General features: G+C 41.9%; 2 protein-coding genes across 2 annotated transcripts; one reads left to right on the top strand and one right to left on the bottom strand.

Annotated features, from left to right (window-relative positions):
- The first annotated feature begins 1395 nt into the window (after positions 1–1395).
- PGRMC1 (progesterone receptor membrane component 1) lies at positions 1396–9354 on the top strand. Its single transcript, XM_081125071.1, has 3 exons — positions 1396–1969; positions 5321–5476; positions 8059–9354. The coding sequence occupies exons 1-3, from the start codon at positions 1645–1647 to the stop codon at positions 8160–8162; spliced, it is 585 nt and encodes a 194-aa protein (XP_080981197.1). The 5' UTR covers positions 1396–1644; the 3' UTR covers positions 8163–9354.
- A 9510-nt stretch (positions 9355–18864) lies between these two features.
- On the bottom strand, positions 18865–25999 carry LOC308551308 (A-kinase anchor protein 17B-like; the record flags this gene model as incomplete). Its single annotated transcript, XM_081125779.1, is given in 8 exon segments — positions 18865–20328; positions 20331–20423; positions 22006–22173; positions 22177–22237; positions 23873–23908; positions 23910–24001; positions 25247–25798; positions 25802–25999. Coding segments are annotated over 8 exon segments (2664 nt in total).
- Between the last annotated feature and the right edge of the window lie 1935 nt (positions 26000–27934).

Genomic DNA, 27934 nt, shown 5'->3' with positions numbered 1-27934 from the left:
TTTGTCATATGGATTGCAAACGAAAATATTTTTCACAAGTTAGTTGGTTTGTAAAATTGTCTTGGCCATACAATTTTTAAAAAGGTAATTAGATTCTAAGTACAGCCAACTTTGAGCCTGTTTCCCTTTGATTAAATTGAAGAGGTTTGACAAAAGATCTGAGAAGGCCATTTCAGTTAATCCTAAATTTAGACCTGTGGAAAAAAAAAGCGTGGGACCGTTTAGAGATCGTTCAGCTCATATGCACTTTTAAATGATCTAAGAAGATGGGGTGGGGGACAGGGATAGAAGTAGTTTGTGCCAGAAATTTTGAGAATTCTTTGGTAAGAAGCCAATTCTCTCAAGACTCCAGCGTGTTGGGAGGGGGAGTAAATTATGAGCAATCGAACAGAATTCCTGATGGGAAAGTACAGCTCTGGGCTGCGGATGTGGGCAACCCTTGCTTTTAATTATTTGACTGCCTCTATCCTTTCTTCCGTCCCCCCCCCCTCCCGACACAATAAAGAAGGTCAGAAAAGACTCTAAAGGGTATGGAAAGCCTCCGCAAGGCCCGCTCCTGTGCAGCTGGTTAGCACATCAAACGCCAGATGAAATACCTAGGAAAAGAAGGACCCAAACCTAGGATTATTACAAACTCCTGCCTTCATCTGACTGTCAAGGGTAGCTCGACAGATTTCAAATAGAAGAACGCTGCCAAACAAAGAAACTTTGCTAATTATTCTAAGCACACACACACACACCCCCCCCCCGCAACACACACAAAAAAGAGCAATGACAGAAAGTTGATTGCTGATGGGTTGGGACTGAACAAATTAGCGACTGTAAAAGGGTTTAGTTTTCCAGAGTAAATCGGCTGATCTGACCCGTTTCCCCAGATATTGGGAGAGTTGTCTGAAAGGGCCTGTGCACTGACTTCAGCTATACTAGGGGTGTCCGCCCCACATCATCTCGGGGGAGGATTGGAAAAAGAGCGTCAAAGAGAGCAAATGGGGGTTCCTGAGGTGGAAATGGGTAGGCTGGGTCTTGAAGGGGGAAAACGGAGCTCGAGGAGTGAGTTTCCTGTCTCCAGTAAGAGCCTCGTGGTCCTGAGGGATGGCCGGGGAAAGAGGAGTCTTTGGAATGGAAGGCGGGGGAGAAGCCTGAAGCCAGAGAAATGGAGTCTGTGTTTGGCGCGCATCAGGTGGTAGATGGGGGCTTCCGTCAGAACCGAGCGGAGCATGCCTCTCGGAGGGGGTCGGGAGCTAGCGGGGTGCGCGGTTGGACAGCGCGCGGAGTCCAGGGGACCCAGAGGATGGCGTGAGGGTGGTGTCGTGGGGGGGGGCGGACCCGGTCCCCGCAGGTGGAGCTGAGGGGTGGACTCAGCTATTTCAGTAGCAGGGGAGGCTGGATGCAGCTGGGGGAGGGGAGCCACAAACGACAGGAAGGTGGGGGGCCGAGCTGGGCGGAGCGGGACTCGGCCCAGCAGCGCGCATCCGCAGCTTCTAGAGAGTCAGGGCTAGGACGCTCCGCCCACTTCGGCCCCGCCTCCTCCCCTGACTAGTCGTAGTTCGCCGAGCCAGGCGCGCCACTAGCTCTCCGAGAGGGAGGAGAAAGCAGCAAGTTCCGGAGCCTTCCGAGTCCAGCCCAACCTTAGCACCAGCGATCATGGCTGCCGAGGAGGCGGTGGCTACGGGCGCCGATCCGAGCGAGCTGGAAGGCGGGCTGCTGAACGAGATTTTCACCTCGCCGCTCAACCTGCTGCTGCTCGGCCTCTGCATCTTCCTGCTCTACAAGATCGTGCGCGGGGACCAGTCCGCTGCCGGCGGCGACAGCGACGACGACGAGCCACCCCCGCTGCCCCGCCTTAAGCGGCGCGACTTCACCCCTGCGGAGCTGCGGCGCTTCGACGGCGTCCAGGACCCGCGCATACTCATGGCCATCAACGGCAAGGTGTTCGACGTGACCAAAGGCCGCAAGTTCTACGGACCAGGTACGGCGGGCGGCCCCCGGGGCGTGGAAACAAAAGAAAGGGCCCAGGCTCCGGGATGAATCTGGGAAGGGGGAGGAGGGAGCGGGGAGCCCCTGGGGGAAGGATGGCGGGCAGACGGAGAGGCGGGCGGGGGTGGCAGGGAGGCTTCCCCAGCGGGCAGGGGGCAAGGGGCGCTCTGGAAGGGCTGCGGGCTAGTGGGGGCGCAGATTCCCCGCCCCGCGGCACCAGCGCCTCGATGAGGGAGTGTGTGTGGAGAGGCTGATGCGCTTAAACCAGGGTTGGGTGGGTGAGACCTCGAGGCAGGAAAGGGAATGTGGAGGACGCAGCCGAACGCAATGTTAGGGGTTTTTTGAAGGTGTCGGGTTTGGGGATTCCTGGAAGGAGAGTGGTGGTGTCTTAAGGGTGGCATGGGGGGACCAGCGGGAACAGGGACGCCCAGCCTTGAAGAGGACGCGAGGGCGAAGGCCGCTGACGCCAGGAGTAGCCATGGTGGAATGTGAGGGTGTGGGAGAGGGAAAGGGACGTGGGATTAGCAGCAGGTAGAAGCATCGTACGTGTGATGTGAGTGCGCGCTGTGTGTGCATAGTCAGTGTATTTGGCTTGTCAGGAGTGTGTGTGTGTGTACGCGTGGAGTATGGCGTGTGTCAGGTATGTTTGTGGCATGTGTTTGGTGTGTGTGCGCGCGCTGTGTGTGGCAGACGGGGAGAAGCTGGAAGGCGAACAAGAGAGGTTCCATAGGGAGAAGGGAGCTGGTTGAGAGAGGAATAAAAGCCGAATGTGGCGGACAATGGGAATGTAGCAAGATGAGCAGGTAATACAGTAGCCTATGGCAGGAAAGGACCAGAAGCCAAAAAAAATTAAAAATGGAGGGAGGGAGAAGTGGGAGGATCCTGAGAAACAAAGGGGGTAGGGCTATGAAGGCTACTGGGTGTGGGGATTCAGGAAAAGCCAACCAGAAGAGAAATGAGGGTGGAAGGCCGCAGAACTGTTGGAACGGGCAGGCTTGAAGAGGCCTTAGAGATGAGGCTTTTCAAGCCCAGTTGGATCAGAATCACCTGGTGAGAATGAGGAAAAAAATACAGATTTCTGGCCTAATCACCATAACAACAGAAGAGTTTCTGTGGGGAAGATCCCCAGGAATCTGCATTTAACACACTGCTTCTCCAGGCCAGTTGGAGATGCAGCCCGGTTTTGAAAGTCCTCCTTTATAGAATACATATTTGAAGAGAGGAGAGGAGATTTTAGCTCCTCCGATATGGACTGTAAAACCAGAGAGCTGGGCGAGTATGTGCACACTGACCACTGACCCGCTCTCTTCCTTGCTGCTCTGGAGAGTATAGAAGGCAGCAATCTGGCCATCTCCACTCCTACTTTTTTACTCTCCCAGTGCAACTAATCAAATTCAGATGTGTTAAAATTCTTAAGGAACTCTCCCACTTAGCAGTTTTTCCTTGTGGATCATTTAGAAGATCTACTTTCTGCAGATATGTAACTGGCAAAATAACTTGAAAACCCCACCTGTATTATTTGTCACTTATGGTGGCACACCTAGAGGCATTATCAATAAACATAATCGTGTAAATACCAGTTATTACTGAGCTACACCATAAAGTAGTCAAAACACATGCATGTGGCCATCATCATGATTTTAATTTGCAGTCATTGAGAGGAATGTAGGCCTGTGCAAAAAGCACAAAACTGGGAGTCAAGCAAACTGGGTTTTAGCCCTGGTTGGATCATTGACCAGCTATGTGACCCAGTGCCAAGCATTGTTCTCTCTGGGCCTTAGTTGTCCCTCTTTAAAATGATGGCCCCTGTGAGATCTCTTAAGTCTGGACCCTGCACTGTCCCATGAGCCCATGAATATGTAACATTGTGTGGGAAGGAGACTTCATGTTACAAAGGATTCCTAAGTATTATTCATTCGAGTGCCTATTCTATACATGGCACTTGTGTAGGTGCTGGGATATGACAGTGAACACACACACACACACACACACACACAAATCTCCACTCATGGAGCTTACATTCTAGTTAATGTACATTCTGGTGAATAATACACATTCTTCAAAGTCCTTTAATGCTCCCCTCAGACTGTGTTTAAGTATTCTGTGACCATAATTTCTGAAATGATGAGGTCCAAGCCAGTACAATTGGCCTATTTTTAAGCACTAGATGCTACTATTTCCATTAGGAAACTGAAGGTTTGCTGTTGTTTTTTGCCTTCTCTGGTGGAAATAGTAGCATATAATGATGATTAAAAATAACCATTTTTCTTTGGAATCTTATTTGCATTTCAAAGTTGATAATAAATTTCATTTAATTTGTAAAAAAGAAAAAATACTGGTGGATTGAGGTTTTTGACTGACCAGGCTGTATTGAAACTTGACCCCTAACTTATACTTGGCATAGTGGTTACCTACAAAGTTTAATGTCAGGGTTGCTACTCAACCAACCTTTGGGGAAACACATTGTTTAAAGTACACTGGATTCTTTTCATTTATTTGTTCCATATTTAAGCAAGTCTGAATATCTACTTTAAGTACCTACACAATGATTCTCTGCTCTTTTAGACAAAGGTCCAGTGTAATATATATAATAGCATTCTAATGTTTTATAGAATTATTTGGGGATATTGATTCGGACTCTATTTTCCATGAAAATTTTAAGATTTTTAGCCTTCTCTTCAAGCCTACCAAAACCAGAGTGACAGAGTTGATCTCTGTTCTATCTCTTTCATTGACAGTGAAGATTATGTAACGTGGGTAGATTTCTGAACCACTGATAATCTCATAAAAGAATTTCTCCTGCAGATGCCACATGTTAGTGTTTAATATACTCTCGCAACCAAGATTCTGTTGACGTTTATAAGGAAATGTTTTCATTTACTAAAACCTTAGTGTTTATTATCTTAAGAAAACATAACTTTGGGTGTAGCGCAAGTGCCTAGAACAGAACCAGGCTCCGTTTTCAATCTCCTAAAGCTGAATTGTGACTTAATGTACTCAATACTATCTTGGATTAGTCCCCACCAGCACCCCTCCCCCCACACTAGAAGATAATCATTTATGGCTTTTTTATTAGCTATTTGAAAATCATAGGAAATGGATGATAATGCATAACATTTTGATTGTTTTAGTTATTTAAATAAGTTTAATAACAATAGGCCTTTTAATATCCACTACATAATGATCAAAATATCAACATCACTTATGGTTTCCAAATAGAATTGGATATTCCAAAAGGGGGCTTTCTATGTTGATGGGTAAGGAAGCCATTTTCTGTGTATAAACCACAGAGAAATTGTCTGTCTAATAAAGATTGTGTTTTGGTTTTGTTTTGTTTCTGAAGAGGGGCCGTATGGGGTCTTTGCTGGAAGAGATGCATCCAGGGGCCTCGCCACATTTTGCCTGGATAAGGAAGCTCTGAAGGACGAGTATGATGATCTTTCTGACCTCACTCCTGCCCAACAGGAGACCCTGAGTGACTGGGACTCTCAGTTCACTTGTAAGCATTTTTTTCAATTGTGCCTGGATCAAATTTCGACCAGTAATGGGATTCAGGGCAGTCCAATAGTTATTACTAAACAACCTGAGACTTGGGAGCATTTTGATAGGCTCCTGAGTCTTGGACGGATCAAGTTCATGGCTTGAAGTAATTGCAGCAGTGCTGAGTCACTTGCCATGATTGCATACCAATTTTTAGCTTGTTCTCTATGGAATCTCAGGTTTCTGGTTTTTTTAGTTTTTGAAAGGTTTGCATAGATTCCACATTAGGATTTGGTGGTTGGTGTGAGGGGAAAGGAGAACGGCCATCGTGGCTACAGAAAGAGGGTTTTTCATAAGCCCTCGCTTGTAGAGCTTGCTGTTTAAAAGCAGCCCACATTTCTGTTGAGAATGGGAGACTTGTATTCTACAAAACAGCTTCTCTTTGAGTCTCAGTGATGCTTATAACGTGCCCGGCAACAATGGTATCTGCATTTTTTAAAAGGAAAAAAAAAAGAGACACTTGTTTCCTGGCTTCTATTATGGGCTGAGGTCTTTGGGGGAGAGAAGTAAGGTTGGAGGTTAAGTTCAGATTTTGAGCCCTGAGAAATTGGTTTTTGTCAAATTTAAGTGTTTAGTGATCCCTTTAGCAATATTTCATTGCTAAGAATGTGAATAATAATCTTTCCCAGCTTTGAAACAGTGTAGAAAGACCATGATCATTTCTTTAAGGAAGATTTTTTTTCCCCCCACTTAAAATGTGATGTTCTATTTGCTGTTCTCTATAATCAGTTAAATATTACTTTTTGTTTTGTTTTGTTTTTGTTTTTTTTGGCTAAATCCAACCATTTCCTTTGTAACTAATGCTGACTTCAGAGAGAGTTGTTGGTTAATAATTATCCAGATATGATTCTACCTTTAGAGTTTGGATCCAAATCAGGCTAAGTATAGCTTTCAAGTCTAGAAGCAAGTCTTTTTACTTGGAAAACATATTTTAGCTATCTAACATAGTCCCTCATTTTTTGCATCCTCAAGATGCCTTTGTAACAATAGATTCTTCTATATGAAACCAATGAGCTGTAATTTATAACTTACAAAGCTCTATTTTCTAGGACTTGCCTTCATCAGTGAGGTAGAAAGTGTGTTCCCCGCCCCTTCTCCTGCTTGAACTAAGGCTAGTCCCAAATACTGTTGTGAAACTTCAGCTGTACTCTGGGCTCATGTGGATTCCCCTTAAGGCAGGTTTCTCAAGCTCCTCCAGCTTTTATTTGTCTTGCACAGTCCTAAGCACCCTAGGAACCTTTATAATATGTTTAGATAGGTAAATTCCAGTTGACCCTGGTGATTATTTCACACAAAAGCAGCTCGGATTACCTGGTTAGACAGGTTGGGTACTCCTTTAATTCCTACCTGTATTCGGAAAGTGGAGGCTGTCCTCTTGGCCTCTGACATTGAGATGATTAACCCTGCATTAGCTTGGCTGCTAGGATACAGCCATTATGGTGGTGGCTTGCTGACCCCATCTCTTCCCAAGTCTTCTGCATTCCAGTTTATCCTCTTAAATCTGTTTTCTCCAACATCTCCAGTGCTCTGCCTCCTTTACTACTTGCTTTAACAACGTGTAGCTTTTTCCTGGTGTTGGGGAAAATTTTCATCTCCTGCTATCTGGTTCATCCACTAGACTATCATTCATTCCCTCCACTGTCAAACAACCATCTAATAAGTGGTTGTTCCTGAGCTCTGCTTCATTTCCTCTCTCTACCTCCTTACTCCCTACAATATGGTTTCTGTCCCCACAATTTGATTGAACTTTATCATAAGTTTACAAGGACCTGCTTGCCAATACTAACTTCTCCAGTCCTTGTAATAAATCCGTCATGATCCCCTCCAAAGTCCCCATTTCGGTCCATGGAATCTCCAGTTTTCACTCCATTAACTCATGTTTGCAGTTCTCCTTTATTGCATGTTCTTCCCTTTACTTCCCACACTGACCCCCCCCCATTCCTGGTTCTTGTTCCTTCCATGCTTGCTGCCCTCCTGGTCACCCTGTTTTTGGTCTCTCCTTACTGTAATCTGCCCTCAACACCATAGTGATACCGTTGCTGCCAAAGCACTATTTTACCTTGTCATACCTTTGTCATAAACCTTCAGTGCCCTTTGCCACCTATAGGATAAGTCCAAACTCCTCAGGCTGGCTTTCCACATCCTTCATAATATTTCCCCACACTGCTTGGACAACCTTACTCCTCTTCTACTGCCAACTTGGTCTCTTTATTGCTTCCCAGGTATGTTCAGTCTCACTGGCATGCTTTTGTATGTGGTATCTTCATATTCTAGAAATCCCTCCCCAAATCTTTCTGCACATTTTCTAAAGCATATTCTAACTAACTCATAATGAGCCTTCTAAACACTCTGATTGTATACTTATTGCACACTCATTGTCAGAATTGCTGTTTTATATTTCTGCCTTCTCAACAAAACTCTCAGAAGCCCAACTCACTGCTGCGGAGATTGAAAGGCCTGTAATAAACATTTTAATGTGAAATGTGGTAGTGATTTCCTATCAAGCATGAGAATGACCATTTGTGTTTTCTCCACCTCCAGTCAAGTATCATCATGTGGGCAAACTGCTGAAGGAGGGGGAGGAGCCCACCGTGTACTCAGATGAGGAAGAACCAAAAGATGAGAATGCTCGGAAAAACGATTAAAGCATTCAAGGATGCATATCTATTTTTGTATTTTGCAGAATCATTTGTAACATTCCAGTCTGTCTTTAAAATGTGGTGATTTCAATATTTAGAAGTTTTGAACTTGCTGTAAATTTTTTTAATTAACATCACTAGTGAAACTGAAAAAATTAACTTCTTAGGGTGCATGATGTTTGTGTGTCATAAATGCAGAAAGTGAACTGCAGTGCTGTAACACAAATGTTAGTGCTGTGTTTCTTCTATCTGTAGTTAGTACAGGCTGAATTTAAATTTGTTTTTCCTGAAACATGGGTAAGACTGGAGTATTTCCCTCAAACAGGTAAAAATGTAAAATGTGTAAAGTCCTTCCAGCACTAAGAACAAAGGATCAACTTTTAGTCATGATGTTCTCTAAAGTGAGTGAATTCCTTATTCGCAATGGACTTAACTGCATGATTTCCATCTCTAAAGCAAATCTGCAGTGTCCCAAAGTCTTTGATATTCATTAGAGAGAGCTATCCAGTAATAAAATTAAATCTCAAAGCTGGGCTTAGTTGGAAGAAATACATTAATTGTTTCTAGACGGCATCATTGTCTTCCTTCAGACACTTGTCTTCCTTCAGACACTTGGACGCCCTCACTAACTGTTCTCTACAGTGAGGATTAAAACACAATCTGAACATTCAAAAGAAAGCTTTGGGAAAAATCATCTGGCTTGCCTAAAAACCTAAATACACAAACATTATAGGGCTGTTTTCCCAACCTCCATCCATGTTCATGGTGCGGCAATGGTTATTTTACGTGATTGACATGAGGGGCATGTAGATCTGGTGTTTGCTCTCCTAAGAGCCTTCACACACCCCTGAATAATGAGGAAACAGTACACATCATTAGCTAAGTGGTTTTTCATAAGGTGGTAACAGTTAACTCTTCTGTCATGAAACGAGCCACTGCAAGAGTAGTAGTCAAGTGTCTAGGTCTTTGATATTGATCTTACGGTTAACAATAAACTTAGCTTAAGTAGACTGTACAGGTACAGTTGTATGAACTTGTAAAAGTGTTACGTGAACAACTAGTGAAGTTTCAAACTCTTGTAATTGTAGTTGAATAGTATTTTCCTTGTATTTTCTTGTGAACCATGTTTAATGGTTTTACCTCAAATCAGAAAACAAAATGAAGTGCTTTGGTCAGTTAATAAAATGGTTTTACCCAATATAGTGTGGTGGGTTTTATTTTTATAAAAACAAATCTAAGGAACCATATTAATCATTTTACTTTAGCTTAATACTAAAAGTTTCACTTTTGAGTGATTTTTTTCTTGTATTACAAAAGAAACAAGGGGCAAAACTTCATTGAAGCCTCCCACCACAAACCAAAATACCAGCTGTCCTATTAAGAAATAGTGGATTGGATTGATTTTTTGTGATTTAAATTCTGCCTCTTTAATTCAGAACTTTCTAACCTCACAGACCTCTGCCTTAGGTCTTTATATAGCAAGGATATAAAGGGGTAATTTTACTGAAGGCATTGCTACCAAGTGCCAAGGCAGAGTTTGGGGGTTTTATTAAATTGATTTTAGAGAGAGAGAAACGTTGACTTGTTCTACTTATTTATGCATTCATTGGTTGCTCCTTGTATGTATTCAGACTAGGGATCAAACCCGCAACCTTGGGGTATAGGGAGGACACTATAACCAACTGAGCTATCTGGCCAGGCAGAGTTTTAATGTACCATCTGATCAGGAAAGTAGCCAGGAACCCTTAGAATAGCAAGGTTAACTCACTTAATGTCAAAAGGGGGATATCAGATTTTTATATATAATCAGTAATATAAACAGACAACTGATTACTCTGAATATCAGTGTTTTGCCCTTTTAATGTTTAATGTTTCCAGTTTTCTTACAAGATGTATTCCCTGAACCGAAGAGGGCTCACAGCTTTGCTTATTTTATGTTATTAAATCATGTTATTACCTGGTTTTGTTTTGTTTGTTTGTTTTGGGTTTTTTGGTCAAAGTTGTCTTTTTTTAATTAGGGTAACATTGGTTAATAAAATTACATAGGCTTCAAGTGTACAATTCTATGATACATCATCAGTATATTGCGTCGTGTACCCACCACCCAAAGTATCTGCTTTTTTTTTTTTCTTTCTATACATATTTATTAAGCCTGGAATCTGGTAGCCCAGTTTTCTCTGCACAAATATGAAACTTGATAAAGTATGATGTTAAGAAATCTTGCGTTTCTGAGGTTAACTAAATGTGCTGGTGTCTTCCTCATCAAGTCTTGAAAGTGGTTGCTTATCACTGATTCTGCATAGTCTACTCAGTGAAGACTTAGAAGGCAATTGAACCTGAGCTGTGAGTAGCAGGTGAGCAGGAGGGAAGCCACTCCCAGTGTGGCCCTCAGAGGACCAGCAGCACAGGCTCCTGGGAGCCATAAGACATGCAGGTTCCTGGGCCCACCCTGACCTGCAGCAGCTGCATCTGCATCTGAGACCCCAGTGGACTTGTGAGCTGATGGAGGTTCCAGAAGCCCTGGTCTAGGTCACCATTGGAACTGTCCCATCCTCCTGCTGCATCTCCAGGTCCTTTCTGGGCCACTTGGCTCTTGGTGCTGAACTGTCCTGCCCTCTCAGAATGAGCTTGAGGCAGGTGCTGGACCCTGTCATGATGTGGAGAATATGTTTTCACAATGGGCTTTTACACCAGCCACCTGGGTGGTGTGTTGGGGAGGGTGCTGTCCCCATGGGACATCGAGATAGTAATGGATGGTTCAGGCCATCTCTCTCATTTCCAGACAGCTCCAGATCATTCGAACGTTCCTCGTCACCCCAGACATTTTAGGTGTTTTCTGTCTTCGAGGCTCCATGTGTTTTTTTTGTGTGTGTGTGTTTTTTTTAATTTTATTTTTGTTTAAAATATTACAGATGTCCCTTTTTCTCCCCAATGACCCATTCCACCCCGTCCCTTCCCCCTCCCCAGTCCCTCTCCCCACCATTGTCCGTGTCCTTGGGTTGTGCATATCTGCATATAAATTCCTTGGTTACTCTCTCCCCCTCCACCCACCCGCCCTCCTCCATCCCTCTGACATTCTTCAGTCTCATCTATGCTTCCATGTCATTGAATCTATTCTGTTCATCAGTTTATTAAGTTCTTTAGATTCCATGTATAAGCGAGATCATGTGATGTTTGTCTTTTGCTGCCTGGCTTATTTCACTTAGCATAATATTCTCCAGTTCCATCCATACTGTCCCAAAGGGTACGAGATTCTTCTTTACAGCTGCGTGGTATTCCATGGTGTAGATGTCCCACAGCTTTTTTATCCACTCATCTACTGATGGGCACTTGGGCTGTTTCCAGATCTTGGCTATTGTAAACTGTGCTGCTATGAACATCGGGGTACATATATTCTTTCTGATTAATGTTTCAGGATTCTTAGGATACATTCCTAGGAGTGGAATCACTGGGTCAAAAGGCAGCTCCATTTCTAATTTTTTGAGGAACCTCCATACTGTTTTCCATAGTGGTTGCACCAGTCTGCATTCCCACCAGCAGTGTACCAGGGTTCCCCTTTCTCCACACCCTCGCCAGCACATGTCATTTGTTGATTTGTTGATGTTAGCCGTTCTGACAGGTATGAAGTGATACCTCATTGTGGTTTTAATTTGCATCTCTCTGATGATTAGCGACGTTGAGCATTTTCTCATGTGTCTCTTGGCCATCTGTATGTCCTCTTTGGAGAAGTGTCTATTCAAGTCCTTTGCCCATTTCTTAATTGGGTTGTTTGTCTTCCTCTTGCTGAGTAGTATGGGTTCTTTGTACACTTTGGAAATTAGCCCCTTATCAGATTCTTCCTTGACAAATATGTTTTCCCAGACCGTGGGGTTCCTTTGTGTTTTGAGGCTGTTTTTACCTGGTTTTGTTTTAAATATGCCCTTTGCCCAACTAGATTTCATTCAACAAATAATTGAGTTGCCAGTTTTGTGCCAAGCAACCTGTTATACCGCCATATGCTTTGGGGAAGGAGTGGGAGAGAGAACAACATGGGCCACCTTTGCAGCTTCAAATCTCATTTAGATGTTAAGATTAGGATACTCATTTTACAAAGTTAAATGGGTTTGTCTGATGCCAGGAGGAAAACATCCCAAACCTGGTTAGAGCTTCAGTCCCAAATAGCCTGATTTCCCTCCATTCAGAACCAAATCAACATTGTGTTGATTACATGTAAAAGGATATTACTCTAAGGCAGGACTTGGATCTAAAAACTTCACACACCCAGTTCACATATTCATCATCCATTTTATGTAAAAGGCGCCATTCAAGAAGATGAGGGAGCCACCGTGGGCTAGTGGGAAAGTGTCAGGTGAACATGCTTGCTCTCCACCTGCTTTCATCTAACTCCTGCAGAGACACTGTTCTCAGTACCAGCATCTTTGGGTCCAATGAAGCATTTTCTAAGTGTTTTCAGTATCTATCCAAATTTCTGACTTCTCTACATTATGTCACATTCACCTTACCTCAGAGGCCAAACTTATGCAAACCCGAGATCCAGAAAAAGCATCCATACAGCCCTTGCTGTTTCAGAAAGAGCTCTTTGAACCCAACAAGGACCCTTTCAGCTCTCAAGTGCCCAGACTGGACTCTGTTATAGTCTGCCTTCCTTATATAAATAATACTTACAGACAGCTTGCTGTACATTTCATGAGAAAATACAGTTAACTCATGAATGGTCAAAGACTGATTACTGAGGCCCCATCCCACACCCACACTTGTTTTTTGATATTGTATAAGTTGAACACTTCCACCAAAGGCTGAAGGGATGAGATGAGATTCCATGGAGTTCATTTGCTACCTTTCTGTAGCACTGATAAAACCTTGGTTAAAAGAAAAGTCATGAGGGTATCAACAAGATGGTGGCGTAAGTAACAACTGCACCTGCCGCCTCCCGCAACCACATCAAAATTACAACTAAAATACAGAACCACCATCACTCAGAGTCTCCTGAAATCTGGCTGAACAGAAGCCCTACAACCAGGGAGCTGAAGAAGCACTGAGAGTGGTAGGAGGGGCGCAGATGAGGGAGGATCGGGGCTGAATCGTGGAGACACGGCCGCGGGCCCACACCTGGTGCTGCAGTTGAAACCCAGGAGGGAATCTCGGCAGTGGAGGTTTCCCGGAGGAGGGAGGGGTCCCAGCCCCACATCAGGCCCTCAGCCCAGGGCTCCAGGCTGGGAAGAGACATCCCCACAACTTCGGGATGTGAAACCAGCGGGGACTGTCCCTGAGGGTCGCGGAGGCTGTGGGAGCCCCAGGCTCTCCTCTTAAAGGGCCCGCGCACGGACTCACTCGGACCCGCTCCCTATGAGCCCAGCGCTGGGCAGCAGCTTGAAAGGACCTGGGACACTTGGGGAGGAACTAACCTGCCTGAAATCCAGGCGAGAGGTGGAGAGGCAGCTTCCTCACAGGCAGAAGGGCTGGCGGAGGCCATTGCTCCTTTGGTGAGTCCTCCCGCACACAGCCGGCAGGCAGGCGCCATATTTGAATCGCCAGCACCTGACACACCTTTGGCTCCGCCCCGTGATTCCTGGAGGCCCCACCCCTCCCCACCTGCAGCTCATCCAGGCCATTTCCAGGGGCTTTTCTGTGCAAGTGGCCTCTCCAGCCTCATGCTTAGGACTTTCTTAAAATCTCTCAAACAAGCAACAGCCCCATACAACTTGATAAGTGGCCCCAGGCCTGGCACTAGTGGCAGCCTGCATTGGCTCATAGCTTGGCCTCTCCTGGACAACACCAAGCCCAGCACAAGTAGCAGCCAACTGCGGTTTGCTGTGTAGCTCATGCTGGGTGGCCCTGAGCAAGGCACTGGCACAGGCTGACTTTGCACCTCCAGGGAGGCCCCAGAGACAGTGCACCTGGTGCTCAGACTCGACCACGCTGGATTACAGCCCTACTACATCCACGAGTGACACTCAAGGGGAGCACTTGGTGAACACCAAAGCCCCACTGAAGTAAATCCTGATCCATAAGGGTGTCTCCAGCACAGCAGCTCTTTGGCTGTAGTTGAAGCTGGTCCTCACAGCTGATTGGCCTGAGGGGGAATTCCTCCCAGTGATGCCAACAGCAACCAAGGCTCAACTACAACAGGAGAGTGCACACAGCCCACACAGGGGTGCACCTAGAAGGCCCAGCTCAGGTGACCGGGGAGGCTGAGCCACTGGACCCTACAGGACACCTACTACACAAAGCCACTCTACAAATTCCAGAAGACATAGCAGCTCTACTAATACATAGAAACAAACACCTGGAAGCAGCCAAAATGTGGAGGCAAAGAAACATGTCACAAAGGAGAGAACAGAAGAAATCTCTAGAAGAGGAACTAAATGAAATAGATCCAAGCAAGCTAACAGATACAGAGTTCAGAATAATGGTTATAAGGATGTTTAAGCAGACTGTTAGGGAAATAACTGAGAAAATCGATAACATAATAAAGTACCAATTTGAAATGAAGGCTACACGAACTGAAATAAAGAATAATTTACATGGAATCAACAGTAGAGTAGAGGACGCTGAGAATCAAATCAGCAATTTGGAACATGAGGAAACAAAAAACACCCAATCAGAAGAGCAAAAAGAAAAAAGAATCCAGAAATATGAAGATAGTATAAGGAGCCTCTGGGACAACTTCAAGGGGCCCAACATTCGTGTTATTGGGGTACCAGAAGGGGAAGAAAGACCAAGGAATTGAAAACCTATTTGAAAAAATAATTACAGAAAACTTCCCCTACCTGGGTAAAGAAATAGACTTACAAGTCCAAGAAGCACAGAGGGTCCCAAAGAAGAGGAACCCAAAGAGTCCCACAGCAAGACACATCATAATTAAAATGCCAAAGGTTAAAGACAAAGAGAGAATCTTAAAAGCAGCAAGAGAAAAGCAGTTAGTTACCTACAAGGGGGCACCCATATGACTGTCAGCTGATTTCTCAACCGAAACTTTGCAGGCCAGAAGGGAGTAGCAAGAAATATTCAAAGTGATGAAAAACATGGAACTACAACCAAGATTGCTCTACCCAGCAAAGCTATCATTTAGAATTGAAGGTCAGATAAAGAGCTTCTCAGACAAGGAAAAGCTAAAGGAGTTCATCACCACCAGACCAGCACTACAGGAAATGTTGAAGGGTCTTCTTTAACAAGAAGCTAATGAACAAAAGAATCTGAAGAACTAAATAAATCCAGAGACATTGATGCATGCAACAGACAATCATATTTCAGAGGAAAGAGGGAAGGGGGTGGAGGAGGGGAAGAGATTAACCAAAGAAGTTATATGCATAATCCATGGACATAGTTAATAACGGGGTGAAGGCCTGGGAAGGGGGTGGGAGGGAAGTGGAGGGGATCAATTGGGGGTGGGAAATGGGATACCTGTAATACTCTCAACACTAAAGATAAATTTAAAAAAAGAGTCATGAGTCCCAATATCATAATTTCAATTTATCCAAAATGAAAATAAAACTGGTTTCATGATTTCTGAGAGTCAATTTCCATAAACTAGCATCATAAAGGGAAAAGTTGCATAGAAACAATATTGAAACTAGGGATGTATGTTTTCATAAAAAATATTATCTTAGTGCCCTGGCCGGTGTAGCTCAGTTGGTTGAGCATAATCCCGTGCACAAGAAGGTCACCAGTTCGATTCCTGGTTGGGGCACATGCCCAGGTTTTGGGCTTGAACCCCAGTAGGGGACGTGCAGGAGGCAGCCAATGGATGTTTCTCGCTCTCCCTTCTCCCCTCTCTAAAATCAATAAAAACATTAAAAAAAGAAAATATTATTGTAGATGTCCAACATTCCAGCCAATAATATGATAAATGAGCCAAGACTCTATTCACTGTAACAACTTTATTTTTAATCTATCTGAAAACTGAATATGTATTATTTCTCTAACAGCACAAATGAGAAAAAGGATCAACAACATTAATGCAAGGCAACACACTATAGATAGAAACTTGACCCCCATTGTGGAATTATCAGCGTTTGTTTAAAAGTTAACATTTAAACAGTCTTGCAATAAATACAAATACATTTATTTGGTTCTAATTTTCGAAATTACCAGTTTGCATGGCTTTCTACCTGAGCTATTCAAACAAATTGACGAAAGCACCTTGACGAATTTTGAGCTTTCTTAAAGCACTATCAACAGCACATACAAAGAAAAACACGAGATCACCTATTTAAAACGGCAGTTTTAAAGTTCAGGTCCTCAACAGGACACAGAAAAAAAGATATGAGAAAATATTTTTGTCCCAGTTAAATAACAGCACAGCAAAGAATAACAATGTTAATTAATAACAAATAATAACAATATTTTCAGTTCTGTTTCATCCCTTACTAAGCCATTCAGTTGAAAAGTACAATTATTCTCTTCCAAATTTAAGTGCTACACAAAAAAGGTTTATTTGAACCTAGAATGTGTTACAAGACATAAAAATTCAAGGCTGTTCCAACAGTAAACATAAAACCAGTATTTTTACTTTCTTCTAGGTCCCAGGATGGTACTTAAGTTACCAAACAAAACAAGGCAAAAAAATATTACACAAATGTGACTTAGCACCAGTTCTATTATACAACAACAAAAAATGTACATGCCATTTTAGGCATTTTTTAATTATTATTTTATGTCCTTATGAGCATCAAAGTGTTTCTATGACTGAAATCTCTACCAAAAAAAGATCAAATAACAAGAAATTGAGGTGGTTTTTTTTCAACATAGCTGCTTTCCATTATAAACCCATAACCTTGTTTCGATGGCATGAAGCATGAAAAAATAAGGAGGCAGGGTCTCATTGGAGGAGAATAATACCTAGTTGCAGAAAGTTATCTGAAAAAATACAAGCTGTTAATAGTTTAAACAGCTGCTTGGACAACAGTACTTTGCCAGTCTTCAGAAGAGAAAAGGCATTTGCCCCATGAGCAATTTTTCAGATTTGACAAGCCAAACCTAGTTTTGATGGTAGAGTCACTGGCTTAAAAGTGGAATTGAAGAGAGCCAACAAATAATTTGTTGATTATTATCTTAATAGTAAACAGTCTGCTTTGCTACATTCATTTCTGAACTTTTGCATGTACTAGCATAACTTTATTAAATGTAATTAGAAAACATCAATGAAACAACAAATGGCTCTCACTTTAGATAAATTAGAGGATTTTCTAGCTCTTTCAGATATCAGGCTGCTCAAGGGGCTGATTCTGAGCACACATGCCTTGTCATTCTGGGCAACCACACTGAATGGCATCCTACTTTGGCTTTACCAGCTGGTATTGTTCTATCAAGTTAGAACTATTGGAAATGAATCATGTGATATGAAAATGTTGCCTGCCAATACTTCTGTAGATTAAAATCACTGTTCCATGCTGCTGGTAGTCTGATCCCATTGATGTTTTTAGTTGCCAAGTCAGGTATAGTTTTGTTGGGGATAAAAGGTCATTTATTGCCCCTGAGGTTCTAAATCCAATATAAGGCAGAATGAATCAGTCAAGCTTTCTAAACATTCACTGCATTAAGATGTAAGTCTTTATGAATCTGTAAAATATCTCAATTTAAAAACATTCAAGAAGTCCAAAACCAGGAGGTAAAGATAAATTGCATATGTTAAGAGTCTACAAATTCTCCACACATACAGCTTTCCCTAGCTACAAAACTATGGGCATTGCCCTTGACTCTTCCTAACTCCATGGCATTATTGAGGATTGAGGGGGCACTTGTTATTGTTTTTAAAAAGTCATTTTGGGGATAGTCCGTAACTTTTTACAAAATTGTCACCTAACCCTGAGTGAAAGGATTACATAACCTGAAATGGAATACTGTCATGTCTTCTTTTCCCAAGTGTCATTATTGGTGCCCAAGGATCTTTCAATATTTCCTTTTGCAAGTCTCACTGGTTGTATCATTTAAATCCTGTTGCTTTTCTAGGCTTGAATAACATGGCATTCTTCAAAAACAACTCTGCTAATGGTCCACTGTCCCTTTAAGACTCAAAGGACAATCTGAGTCCCTTTTAGATTCTTCTTCCAGCACTTTGTTTCTAAAAGGAAAACTCTTTGAGTACTATGAACATATAATAAGATTAATTTCCTTCTGATGGGTGCTCATGAAACTCTCTAATGTCATGAAGAAGTCTTATGTTCTAGCTGTTGTCTCATTTCTTTTATCTATAGTTGTTTCTAGGTGAAAGTGAGGAAACCTTGCTGTACAAGGTGTTCTGACCAAATCAAAGAACATATGAAAAGATCCTTATCTGCCATTGTCCTCTTTGAAGATAAATGATACTAAATGATGACCTTATGATAGCTAAAGGGCCAAGGAGACTATCTCAATACCTCCCCATGTTAATTTGCTCTTTCACTGGCACCAAATTAAAGTTGTAGTTGAACTATAGAAATGTCTGCTCTTAGATCAGGAAGTTTTGCAAGCGCATTGTTTTACCATTCAGAAACTGGATGTTTTGTATTGCCAAAGCCTGCCAACACACCTGCAGTGATTTTGACCTATGTTTTATAGTTTGGCAAGAGAAACAAGGTTTTGCATTTGACCTTGCACAAGCTTTTAAATGTTGCTCTCTTGCTCTTGTTGTTGCTAACTACATAACTATATTTTGTTTCAAATATTCTTCTTGCAAATTGTTTATCGTGAATAAGGGTGTTCCTGATCTAAGAGACCTTCAAAACATTTAAAAATATAAAGAACTAGTGTTGTTTCCTAAATAGCTTCTGTAGTCAGTGTGCTCCTGACTGTTAGGTCTAATGTGATAATTACCAGAAGTCAGCCTGAAATCTGTGGAATTCTCGTATCTTCTGAACCTTTTTGCATCCTGGTTATGTTCTGACTTCCACCAAGTCTGTCTTCTTTGGGGAAAACACCTCCAGTAGAAAGTATTAGGACATTTTAATGATGTTGCTGGAACATGAAAGGGCCTGTAGTTCACTTTCTGGTAAAATGTATTATTACTAAACCTCCTCCTCTTTCTTGTGATATTGTCTAATAGGTCACTGGAACTGGACTTATAGTAGTTGCCCTGATCAAACAAGTATTTGGGGGCTAGCCTTTTCTCCTTTATGCTGTTGCTATTCTCAGCTCTCATGGAATTGTTTTCACCCTCAGGCCATGAACATCTCTGTTCATACTTGGGCCTGTTGCCTGGTTTCCTAAGCTGGTAGTTAGAGTGTTTCTCCTCCCCAAAATGTTTCCACTTTGAATATAAGGTCGGCTGACTTGATCTAATTTCTTGATTGTAAGTGATGACTCTATCAGCACTAAGAGATCTTCTTTCTGGCGCACTTTCATATGTGGTCACAGATTTCTCTTTCTCTTCTTTGTTTACAGTAAGGGTTTCACTGAAGCATTCAGAATCACTACTAATATCCTCAAAAAAATCTTTCAACTCCAACTCTACTGACCTTTTATATGAGGAAAATTGGCTTTGACTTCTGGATTTGGAATCTTTGACCTGGTAAGCATGGGTCTTTTCCAACAGATAGTCCTTTCCATCAATTGGGGTCAGCTGATCATCAGCTCCACTGGCTCTATTTTGTGGTTTTTGCACAGGATCCCGAGTATGACTCTTTGCCCAGTAAGCATCTTCTTGAACCTGTTCTCTTCTTTGCAGGTTTTGCATTTGGCTCAACCTGGTTGCCTCATATTTGCACTTTCTCAAATTGATTTGAAATCCATTTCCCTTAGCATGGACAGACCTCTGCCACTGACATGTACTTGTTGGGTGACTTGGCTCTAGGCAGAGAGAAGGATGTTTTGGAATGTGATAATAATGGTTTAATAGAAAGTCAATAAGGTCACATATTTCATAGTTTCTCTTGCCATGGTCTCTCTCAGATAATCTGGAAGGATAGGACTTATTAGAACTGAGGTGGTTTTCCTTCTCGGGAGGCTGACTTCGAATTAATACAATTTCCAAGGAATTCTGGTCAGAGTCAAAAATGCCATTGTATCCATTGGTTAATAATTTTCCAGTTCCCCCTTTTCTAACTGAATAGCTTCCTTTTTTACTACAATGGTAGGGGGAAGATTCATGTAACTGAGCCCTAGTTCTTTCCTTCATATTTTGTTTTCGTTTATTGTCTAAACTGGCAACCTGATATCTTGGCATTTCCTCCTGATTTTGAAGATCCTGAGTATTTAACTTTTCTTCAGGGTTTCCAGTGTGTTCTCCAGACCGTGATTAGCTTCAGAGCCGGTGACTTCTACTTCTTGTGGTTTAAACTGTGTGTATTCCTTCAAAGAAAAAGGTGAAAAATATGACATAAAAAACTAAACAGATTAAAAATTTCAAAGAAAATTGGGATTTCTGACATTGTTGTATCAGATTTCTAATACCACCTAAGAGAGATCCCAAATAGGAACAATATTACACTAGGAAACAGGAGGTATAAAATGAAATGTCTCAGTCTAACATGAGCTGCTTTTACTATGTCTGTGCCCATCCTTGTGTTACAAGGCACCACAATTTATATACCTTCAAAGCACATGACCCTTTTTTTTTTTTATCTGTTCACAACCTGGGGATATGAAGAGGAATAAGAAATGCCTACAGCCCTCCCAGAAAATCCTAGAACAAGAAAAGACTGGTGGGTGAAGTGTGTCTGCAAGAGAGTCAACTGGCTTAAAAGATAACCTGTCTTTCTGTTTTTCATTCCGGCTTCTTCCTATGGATTGCAAGCGAGGGTACCTCTGCCCGCCCTCAGTCAGAAGCAACCCGCAAGTAGAAAATATGGCCATGACAATGGTTCTATCTGTGATGCCATCTGCTCTGCACAACCGCAGGGCAGGTGAAAGGTGCTGCCCACAGTCCCACCCTGCTGGGAGAGTTTGCACCTTACTTCCACTGGCACCTGGTGCATATCACGGCCCAGTGCTTACTCATTACCTGGGATTAGAATGTGGGCACTGTGTAATCAATATAAGGTAATAATGGGGCCAAGAATTAGTAATCAATCACAGTTAAAGAGAATTTCTTCAAAAGTAGTCACCCTCCGTGGTCATTAAGGTAAACTAAAAAAGATCCAGCTAGCCTTACTGTAAATGGAAATGCACTATTTTTCTGATCCTGATTGGTCACAATAATAAGAAGATTGAGATTACAAATATACATTAAATCAACTCTACCTACTAATGCCACTTACTCTTTATACAGTATTAAAAAAACCCCACTGAATATGGATTTTTAAACTAACAGTTTGGGAGCGTTTTCTGGCCTTTACTTTGAGACATCTACTGAGTCTGGTTATCTTTAAGAAGTCAGTAAGTGGAGGAAAAAAGAACTTCCAAAATTGAAACTTGACAAACAAAACAATTGCTCTGCAATGTGAGAAATTCCTTAGCAAATACTTTAACATAAGCTTGCTATATAAAGCTATCTGTTCAAGGCTCTCCCTTCTCATTCAAACCTGTTGCAGATAAACGGACAAGTAAAGTTAATGGACGACTACAAAACTAACACCCACACCATCCATTTCTTCCCCCTGGCATTTTCTATTACATCCATTAGGAACCTAGAAAAGTAGATACACTAGCTATACTGCCCTGGGTAAAACCATCCTGAACTTTAGCAACACAAAGTGTGTGTGACAGATGGCAAGGGTAAGACACAACTCCTTGAGAGAATTTAGGTATACCTTTTGTAAACCCACAATTGGGGTTATTAGAGATCAGCCTATTGAAAATAAACCGCAATGAATACAATGGGTCTTCCATGGAATAGGTGTTAAATAGGTGACTGCTTAACTGGAAGGGCTGTATCTCAGAAAGGTCAGTACCTACCAAAACTAAACAAGGAACAAATGGGAAAGAGCCTTACAGCAGTTTTCTTCAGGAGCACCAGTAGCAACCAACTGGCCTCCACTCGCCTCTGAGCCAGTAGGAACTTCCGCTCCTCCCACTCCTCCGAAGAGCTGGGCTCCCGAGGCACCTCAGCTTTGGCTCTGTCCTGCTTCCTTTGCTGGTGTCTGTCCCTTTCCTTCAGGGCTCACCTCCTGACCCTGGCCTTCTTCCTCTTTTCCTGGGCTTTCCTCTCCTCCTCCTTTCTTTTTCTAGACAACAATGATTAAAGGTCAACCATTCAGAAGGTATTTATTTGGCATTTGCTCTCTTCCCCACTCCTTCCCCACTGAGGGTGGGGAGAGGGGGGGGCAACATGGACAAACAACAGATCATTTAGGTTTCCATGAATTTCTCACTGCTAACCCCAGGGCCTGATAGAGACAACTGAAGATAAAAGACACTGTGCCACATCCATCAAAGGGGAAAGATGCATAATTGAGTTGATCAATTAGAAGCATGTACAGGAGACTTTACACAGAGAATACTGAAAAAAAGACTACAGAATTCAAAAGAGGGGCCTCTAGCCTCCACTTTCTCAAACCACAAGCAGAGACTACTGAACCAGCTTTCACAGTGATGATTTTGTTTTTCTTAAGATCAAAACGTTCCATGAACTGGTTTCACATAGGCAAATAAAAATAAGTCAAAGCACTCAGAAAACCTTAAGGGTGAGAGCTGGTTCTTCGTACATATTACAACACAGTACACTAACATAAAAAACATAATGGCTTAGGAGAATATGGGCCCTTTTTTTACTGCTGTTTTCTGAAAATATAAACTGTTTTGATTAGGCCCTTATGGAAACATGGGGAAAGCCCCCCCCCCCAAAAAAAGACAATTATCTGAGTGAGGACCTAGTCAAAAACTTGAGGATTATCTAAACTGCATGTTCAGTCTAGAAATTTGGGGGGAATAGTTACAACTTCTGGACAAGTTTCACAGATGTGACCTCAAATTACTCCTATCACCTCGACAGCCAAAAAAGTGAGAGGCACAAGGAAAGATACTGGTTATCTCCTTACCTCCCTTCTCGAATGGCTGTAATTTACATGAAACACTGAAAGAATAAACATGTAAGAAGAAAGGTTAGGAGGTAAAACTGGTTTTCAGAGCCCAGAAATTCTGGCCCATTGTACCTTCTTGGAAAACCTTTGACAATCCAATAGCACTTTCTAGTCTCAAGCTCCTGAACTGGGAAATAATGATAAGCTCAAAGAAATAAAGGTTCACAGAAAGAACTTAAGCCAATAAGAAATATAGTCCAACAAATCAATCCATGCCTTCTTGCCTATGGGTTAGTTTGAATATTGACCATCTTATGGAAGAAAGCCTTTTCTAGACCTAAAAAGAGGTTTTTTTTTTTCTTTTTTTCTGTTGTTGTGTTGTTGTTGTTGTTTTTTTAAAAAAAAAAAACACAACAGAATAAAAAAACAACCCACACAACATTTTAGATTGGCAAGCTAGGTAAAAGTTGGTAAATTTTAGGTAAATTGGCACCTTTTTGAAAATTTGGTAGGCTAGAATTTTCACTATGAAAGTTCCTGGTCGTTTTTTAAAAAATCACTGTAGCTTAATCAGGCTAGCCCCATTATTTCTCGTTACTTGTTCTCCCTAACAAGGATATTTTCTTTTAAAGTCTCTTCTTTTCAACTGTTTTTATCATTTTGGCTTTGTAAGGCACAGCTGAAAGACTGCAGGCTTCCATGGAGTTCTCCATTCTGAACCAATTCCTCCCCACTCCCCACCTCAATGAAATCTATCAAGTCTAGCAATTCAGTCAAAGAGTTAAATTCATAAACCAAAAGTAAAAAACCCTCTTTGTTAATTAAAGTTGGTCTCCTTACCTTTCAGCCTCTTTCTCTTCTCTCTTCTTTTTTTTCTCTTTCTTCCTCCAGCTCTTGTAATTTTAGCCTTTCTTGATTTCTCCTCCTTACAGCTCCTTCGCTGATGTATTTGGTTGTATCAAACATAACCTGCCCCCAAATATTTCAGTTTCATTATACAAGTTGGTCAGTGTGTCTCAGGCCACAGAAATAAACCTAATTTTGGCATGAGCAATTCAAAACCAAATGAATTAGAAATGTTCTCTCTATATCCCAGTACCTAAACTGTTCTACTGCTTCTGTTGAACTTTCCAAGCAGTCCTGTGGGCTCCAGAATTTTCTTTGGCAGAACCTTGAGGAGCTCACTAGCTGTCACAGGAGATATCACAATGCCATTACAGGCAGACTCTGACAGGCACAAGCTGGGCAGCTGGGCAGTGGTATATGGGTGGTCATTATAGTACTTGCTATATATTTTGTCTGACTAAATAGCTCATAATTTTAAAATGTACATTTTAACGTAAGTATCTTCACACATAACACACATACACACATTCATACATAGGAAGCTACTTAAGCTAAAAGTCCAAATTCATGCTAAAGATTAATTTAGAGAAAAAGGAGGGTTTACCAACATCGTTTCCTCGGCTGTAAGGCGGGAGTGGGTGGATGGGTGGGGAGAGATTAATCAAGGATCTTATATGTATATATGCATAACCCATGAACACAGACAATAGTATGGAGAAGGCTTGGGGGGGGGTGAGTGTGGAGAGGAGGGGATCAATGGGGAGAAAAAGGGGAACATTTGTAATACTTTCAACAATAAAGATAAATTTAAAAAAAAAATTTCAAGAAGGAGATGACTAAGCAGTCAGACATCAATGAGGTGACATGACCGGACAGACAGGCTGAGTTCAGTTAGAAAGGAAAGAATCCAGGTTTGTTGGGATCAGGTTTTAGCAATTTATCTGACAGACATCTTGAAAACATAAGTCATGATCCCAATAATAGAGAGTAGACTGTTCTCCTTGTGATTTCAAACAGCATGTATTCCTCTCTCTCAGCAGATTGTTAAGTAGAATAAGCACATGAGATACTTCCAAAAGAGCCGTGAAAGATCCTTAAATGCCTTCAAGAAGTTAGGGCAGAGCCCCAGATTATAAAAATCACTTTAAAACCCCAGCTGGCAGCATGCCTGATAGCAAAAAAAATGTTCAAATCAGGATTCTTTTTCTTCCTAGACATCCATTTATTAATGACAACACAAATCTTTACATGAGCTATTGATCAGAGCCCATTGGGCTCTAAGGAAATTTATTCTAGATACCTCCTTCCAGCTTTTACTTAGGACCACCTGAACAGTGGGAAATAAAAGAAACTCTGGCTACTTCTTACCTTAATTTTACATGCCAGAGCTTTCCCATCATCCCCTTTAAGCATCAGCTTCATCCCTCGAAGGGACTCCATGGCTTTTCTGAACTCAGTTGACTCCTGGTACTGTATAAAGGCCTCAAATGTCTGCAAGCCGAAGCTAAAACCCCCAGAGCTTTCATCAGTCATTACCTCTCTGTAGGGGTCAAGCATAGGGATATCCACATTCTTGATCTTCCCAAAACTTTCAAAGACCACCCAAAGGGTCTCTTCACATGTCTTCTCCCCACTGGAACCTTTAGGTGCAAACCACTTGCAGGGCAAGCCTTCGAAATGTATGGAATCCAGGCTCTGATTGTGGTCCAACTCATGAACCCGGTGACTAGATGAGGCCTCCTGTTCCTTGGGGAAGTGCTCCCACTCTCCCTGAGCATCTGCAGTAATTACTTTTAAGTCTGTTTTCAACCCATTTAGTTTGATGATCTTCCCATGTAATTTTGCCTTTAGGATCTGAACCAAACTTTGCGTTTCAGCCTCCCCCTCGAACCGGATGAAGTCCTTCGTACTCTTGGAGAGTCAAACTGTGGTGAAGTGATCAGGGCAAATCAGGCTCTTCAGCTGGTTAAGAACTTCCCAGTTGGAGAAAGGCCTCATAGGTTCTATACTCTCTGGGAGCAATACATTGATCATCAATTTTGCTATGGGCTTGAGGTAAAGGTGCTGAGTTGCAGAGAGCTCTGTTACCTCAGAGTTATCATACACCACCGTCACTGTCATTGTTTCCTTAGGCAACCTTGGATGGTGAAAGGAAACATTTTCAAACAGAGCAAAACACAAATTTGGACTTTGAATGGTGCTAGCATTTGCTGGACTTAGGTCAAACTGAGAGGAGAAAGTATAGTATTGGGAGACTTAAGACAATAGCTTACATTTGTTTAATGTGCTATAGAGGTTTCAAAAAGTTTCCATATACTGTCTGTTTCCTTAACAATAAAATAGAAATAATAGGATCTCAAGGACGATGAAATGGGAGAATACATGTGAAATCTTTAGAATAGTGCTTCGCATGCAGGAAGTTCTCAGTAAACATAAGCTACAGCTATTGTTCATACTCTTTTATCTCATTTGATTCATGAAGCAATCTGTGAGTAGGTATTTTCATACCCTTTTTACTGATGGGGAAATTCAGATGAATTCAGGAAAATTAAACAAGTTGCCCATATATTGAGACCCTAAGATTCCAAAGCTCCAATCTATTGTATAATTGATCTCAAATGTAAAGTCCCGTAAAAACCTGCTTGAGGTGGCATAGAAATGGCAAGGGTAAAATACACGTAGCACATTCATGAGCATGCATCCAGCTAATCGTTCTAACGTTGGTTTCTACGTCTTACATGCACATATCAATTGTTATTCCTCCAGTCTATTGACTTTAACTAAATTGAACTCTAAGTTCAAGTGAAGAAGAGAAAACTTCTTCTAATAAGTGACAAAGTGAATTCGTCCTCTGCTTTGGGACTAGAAAACCCCCAAAATATGACTGCTGGCGGGCATTTCATATTAACAAACTCTTTTAAGCTGTCTCAAAGTGAATATCACTAATACTGAGAATTAGGGATTTCTACTTCTATTTGCTAATTTGAAGTAGCATTTCCCAATTAAAAAGCTTTTTTTCTAAAAGTAAATGTATTCAGAATCTACATCACCTGATTTTCTCATTAATGTCAACTTTGAGGACATTTAGGCCCAAACATATATAGGCAGATGATGAAAATTCCCATACAAAATTTAGTACTAAATCTTGGTTAACATTATAGGTACATATTCCTTTAATAACTGTCCTTGAAGGACAATCCAAGTCAACTCAGGAGACAAAGTTTGCACAAACTGGTTTTTTAAAAGGCCACCAAAAGCAGTATCTAAAATAGTAGGTTCTAGAAATCCTTATGATAGTGACACTAAACTGAGAGATATAAGCATAAACATGTTCTCCTCCAAAAACAGCAAAATGGAGAAAAAAATTCAGTAAGTTTGGTGCAATTTGCAGCATGAGAGTCAACACTAAGCTCCTTTAGGAGAAAAATTCATTTGAAATTCAATTATACACTAAACCCCAACATTTATCTATAGTCAATAGGTATTTATATGACCTACTTTAAAGCAATGTTTTAAAAAATAATCCAGTAAAAGTACACCCAAAATAGTGAACCACTTCAAAGTAATCAGGTTTGTCATGCTCTCCATTTTTTCCAGTGATACTGCCTTTGTTTTAAACATTTTAGAATGCTTCTCTTGAATTGCTTTCAAAGTCCAAGTTACATTTTTAAAAAATAACCTTGATGGAGGTCAGGATCAAAAGTCTTCCTCCTCCTCCTCCTCCTCCTCCTCCTCCTCCTCCTCCTCCTCTTCTTCTTCTTCTTCTTTTGTTTTTTTGGTTTTTTTGTTAATCCACATCTGAGGATATTTTTTTTCCATTGATTTTTAGAGAGTGGAAGGTAGGGAGGGGTGGGGAGAAAGAGAGAGAGAGAAACATTGATGTGAGAGAGACACATCGATTGGTTGCCTCCCGTATGCACCTGGACCGGGGACCAAACCTGCAACCCAGGTACGACGTGCCCTTGAACGGGAATCAAACCCATGACTCTTCTGTGCACGGGCCAATGCTCTAACCACTGAGCACCACGGGCCAGGGCTCAAAATTCTTTTATCATG

This window comes from Miniopterus schreibersii (genome assembly GCF_964146895.1).
Source record: "Miniopterus schreibersii genome assembly, chromosome: X".
In the NCBI taxonomy this organism is placed as follows: domain Eukaryota; kingdom Metazoa; phylum Chordata; class Mammalia; order Chiroptera; family Miniopteridae; genus Miniopterus; species Miniopterus schreibersii.
This window is presented reverse-complemented; position numbering and strand designations above follow the sequence as displayed.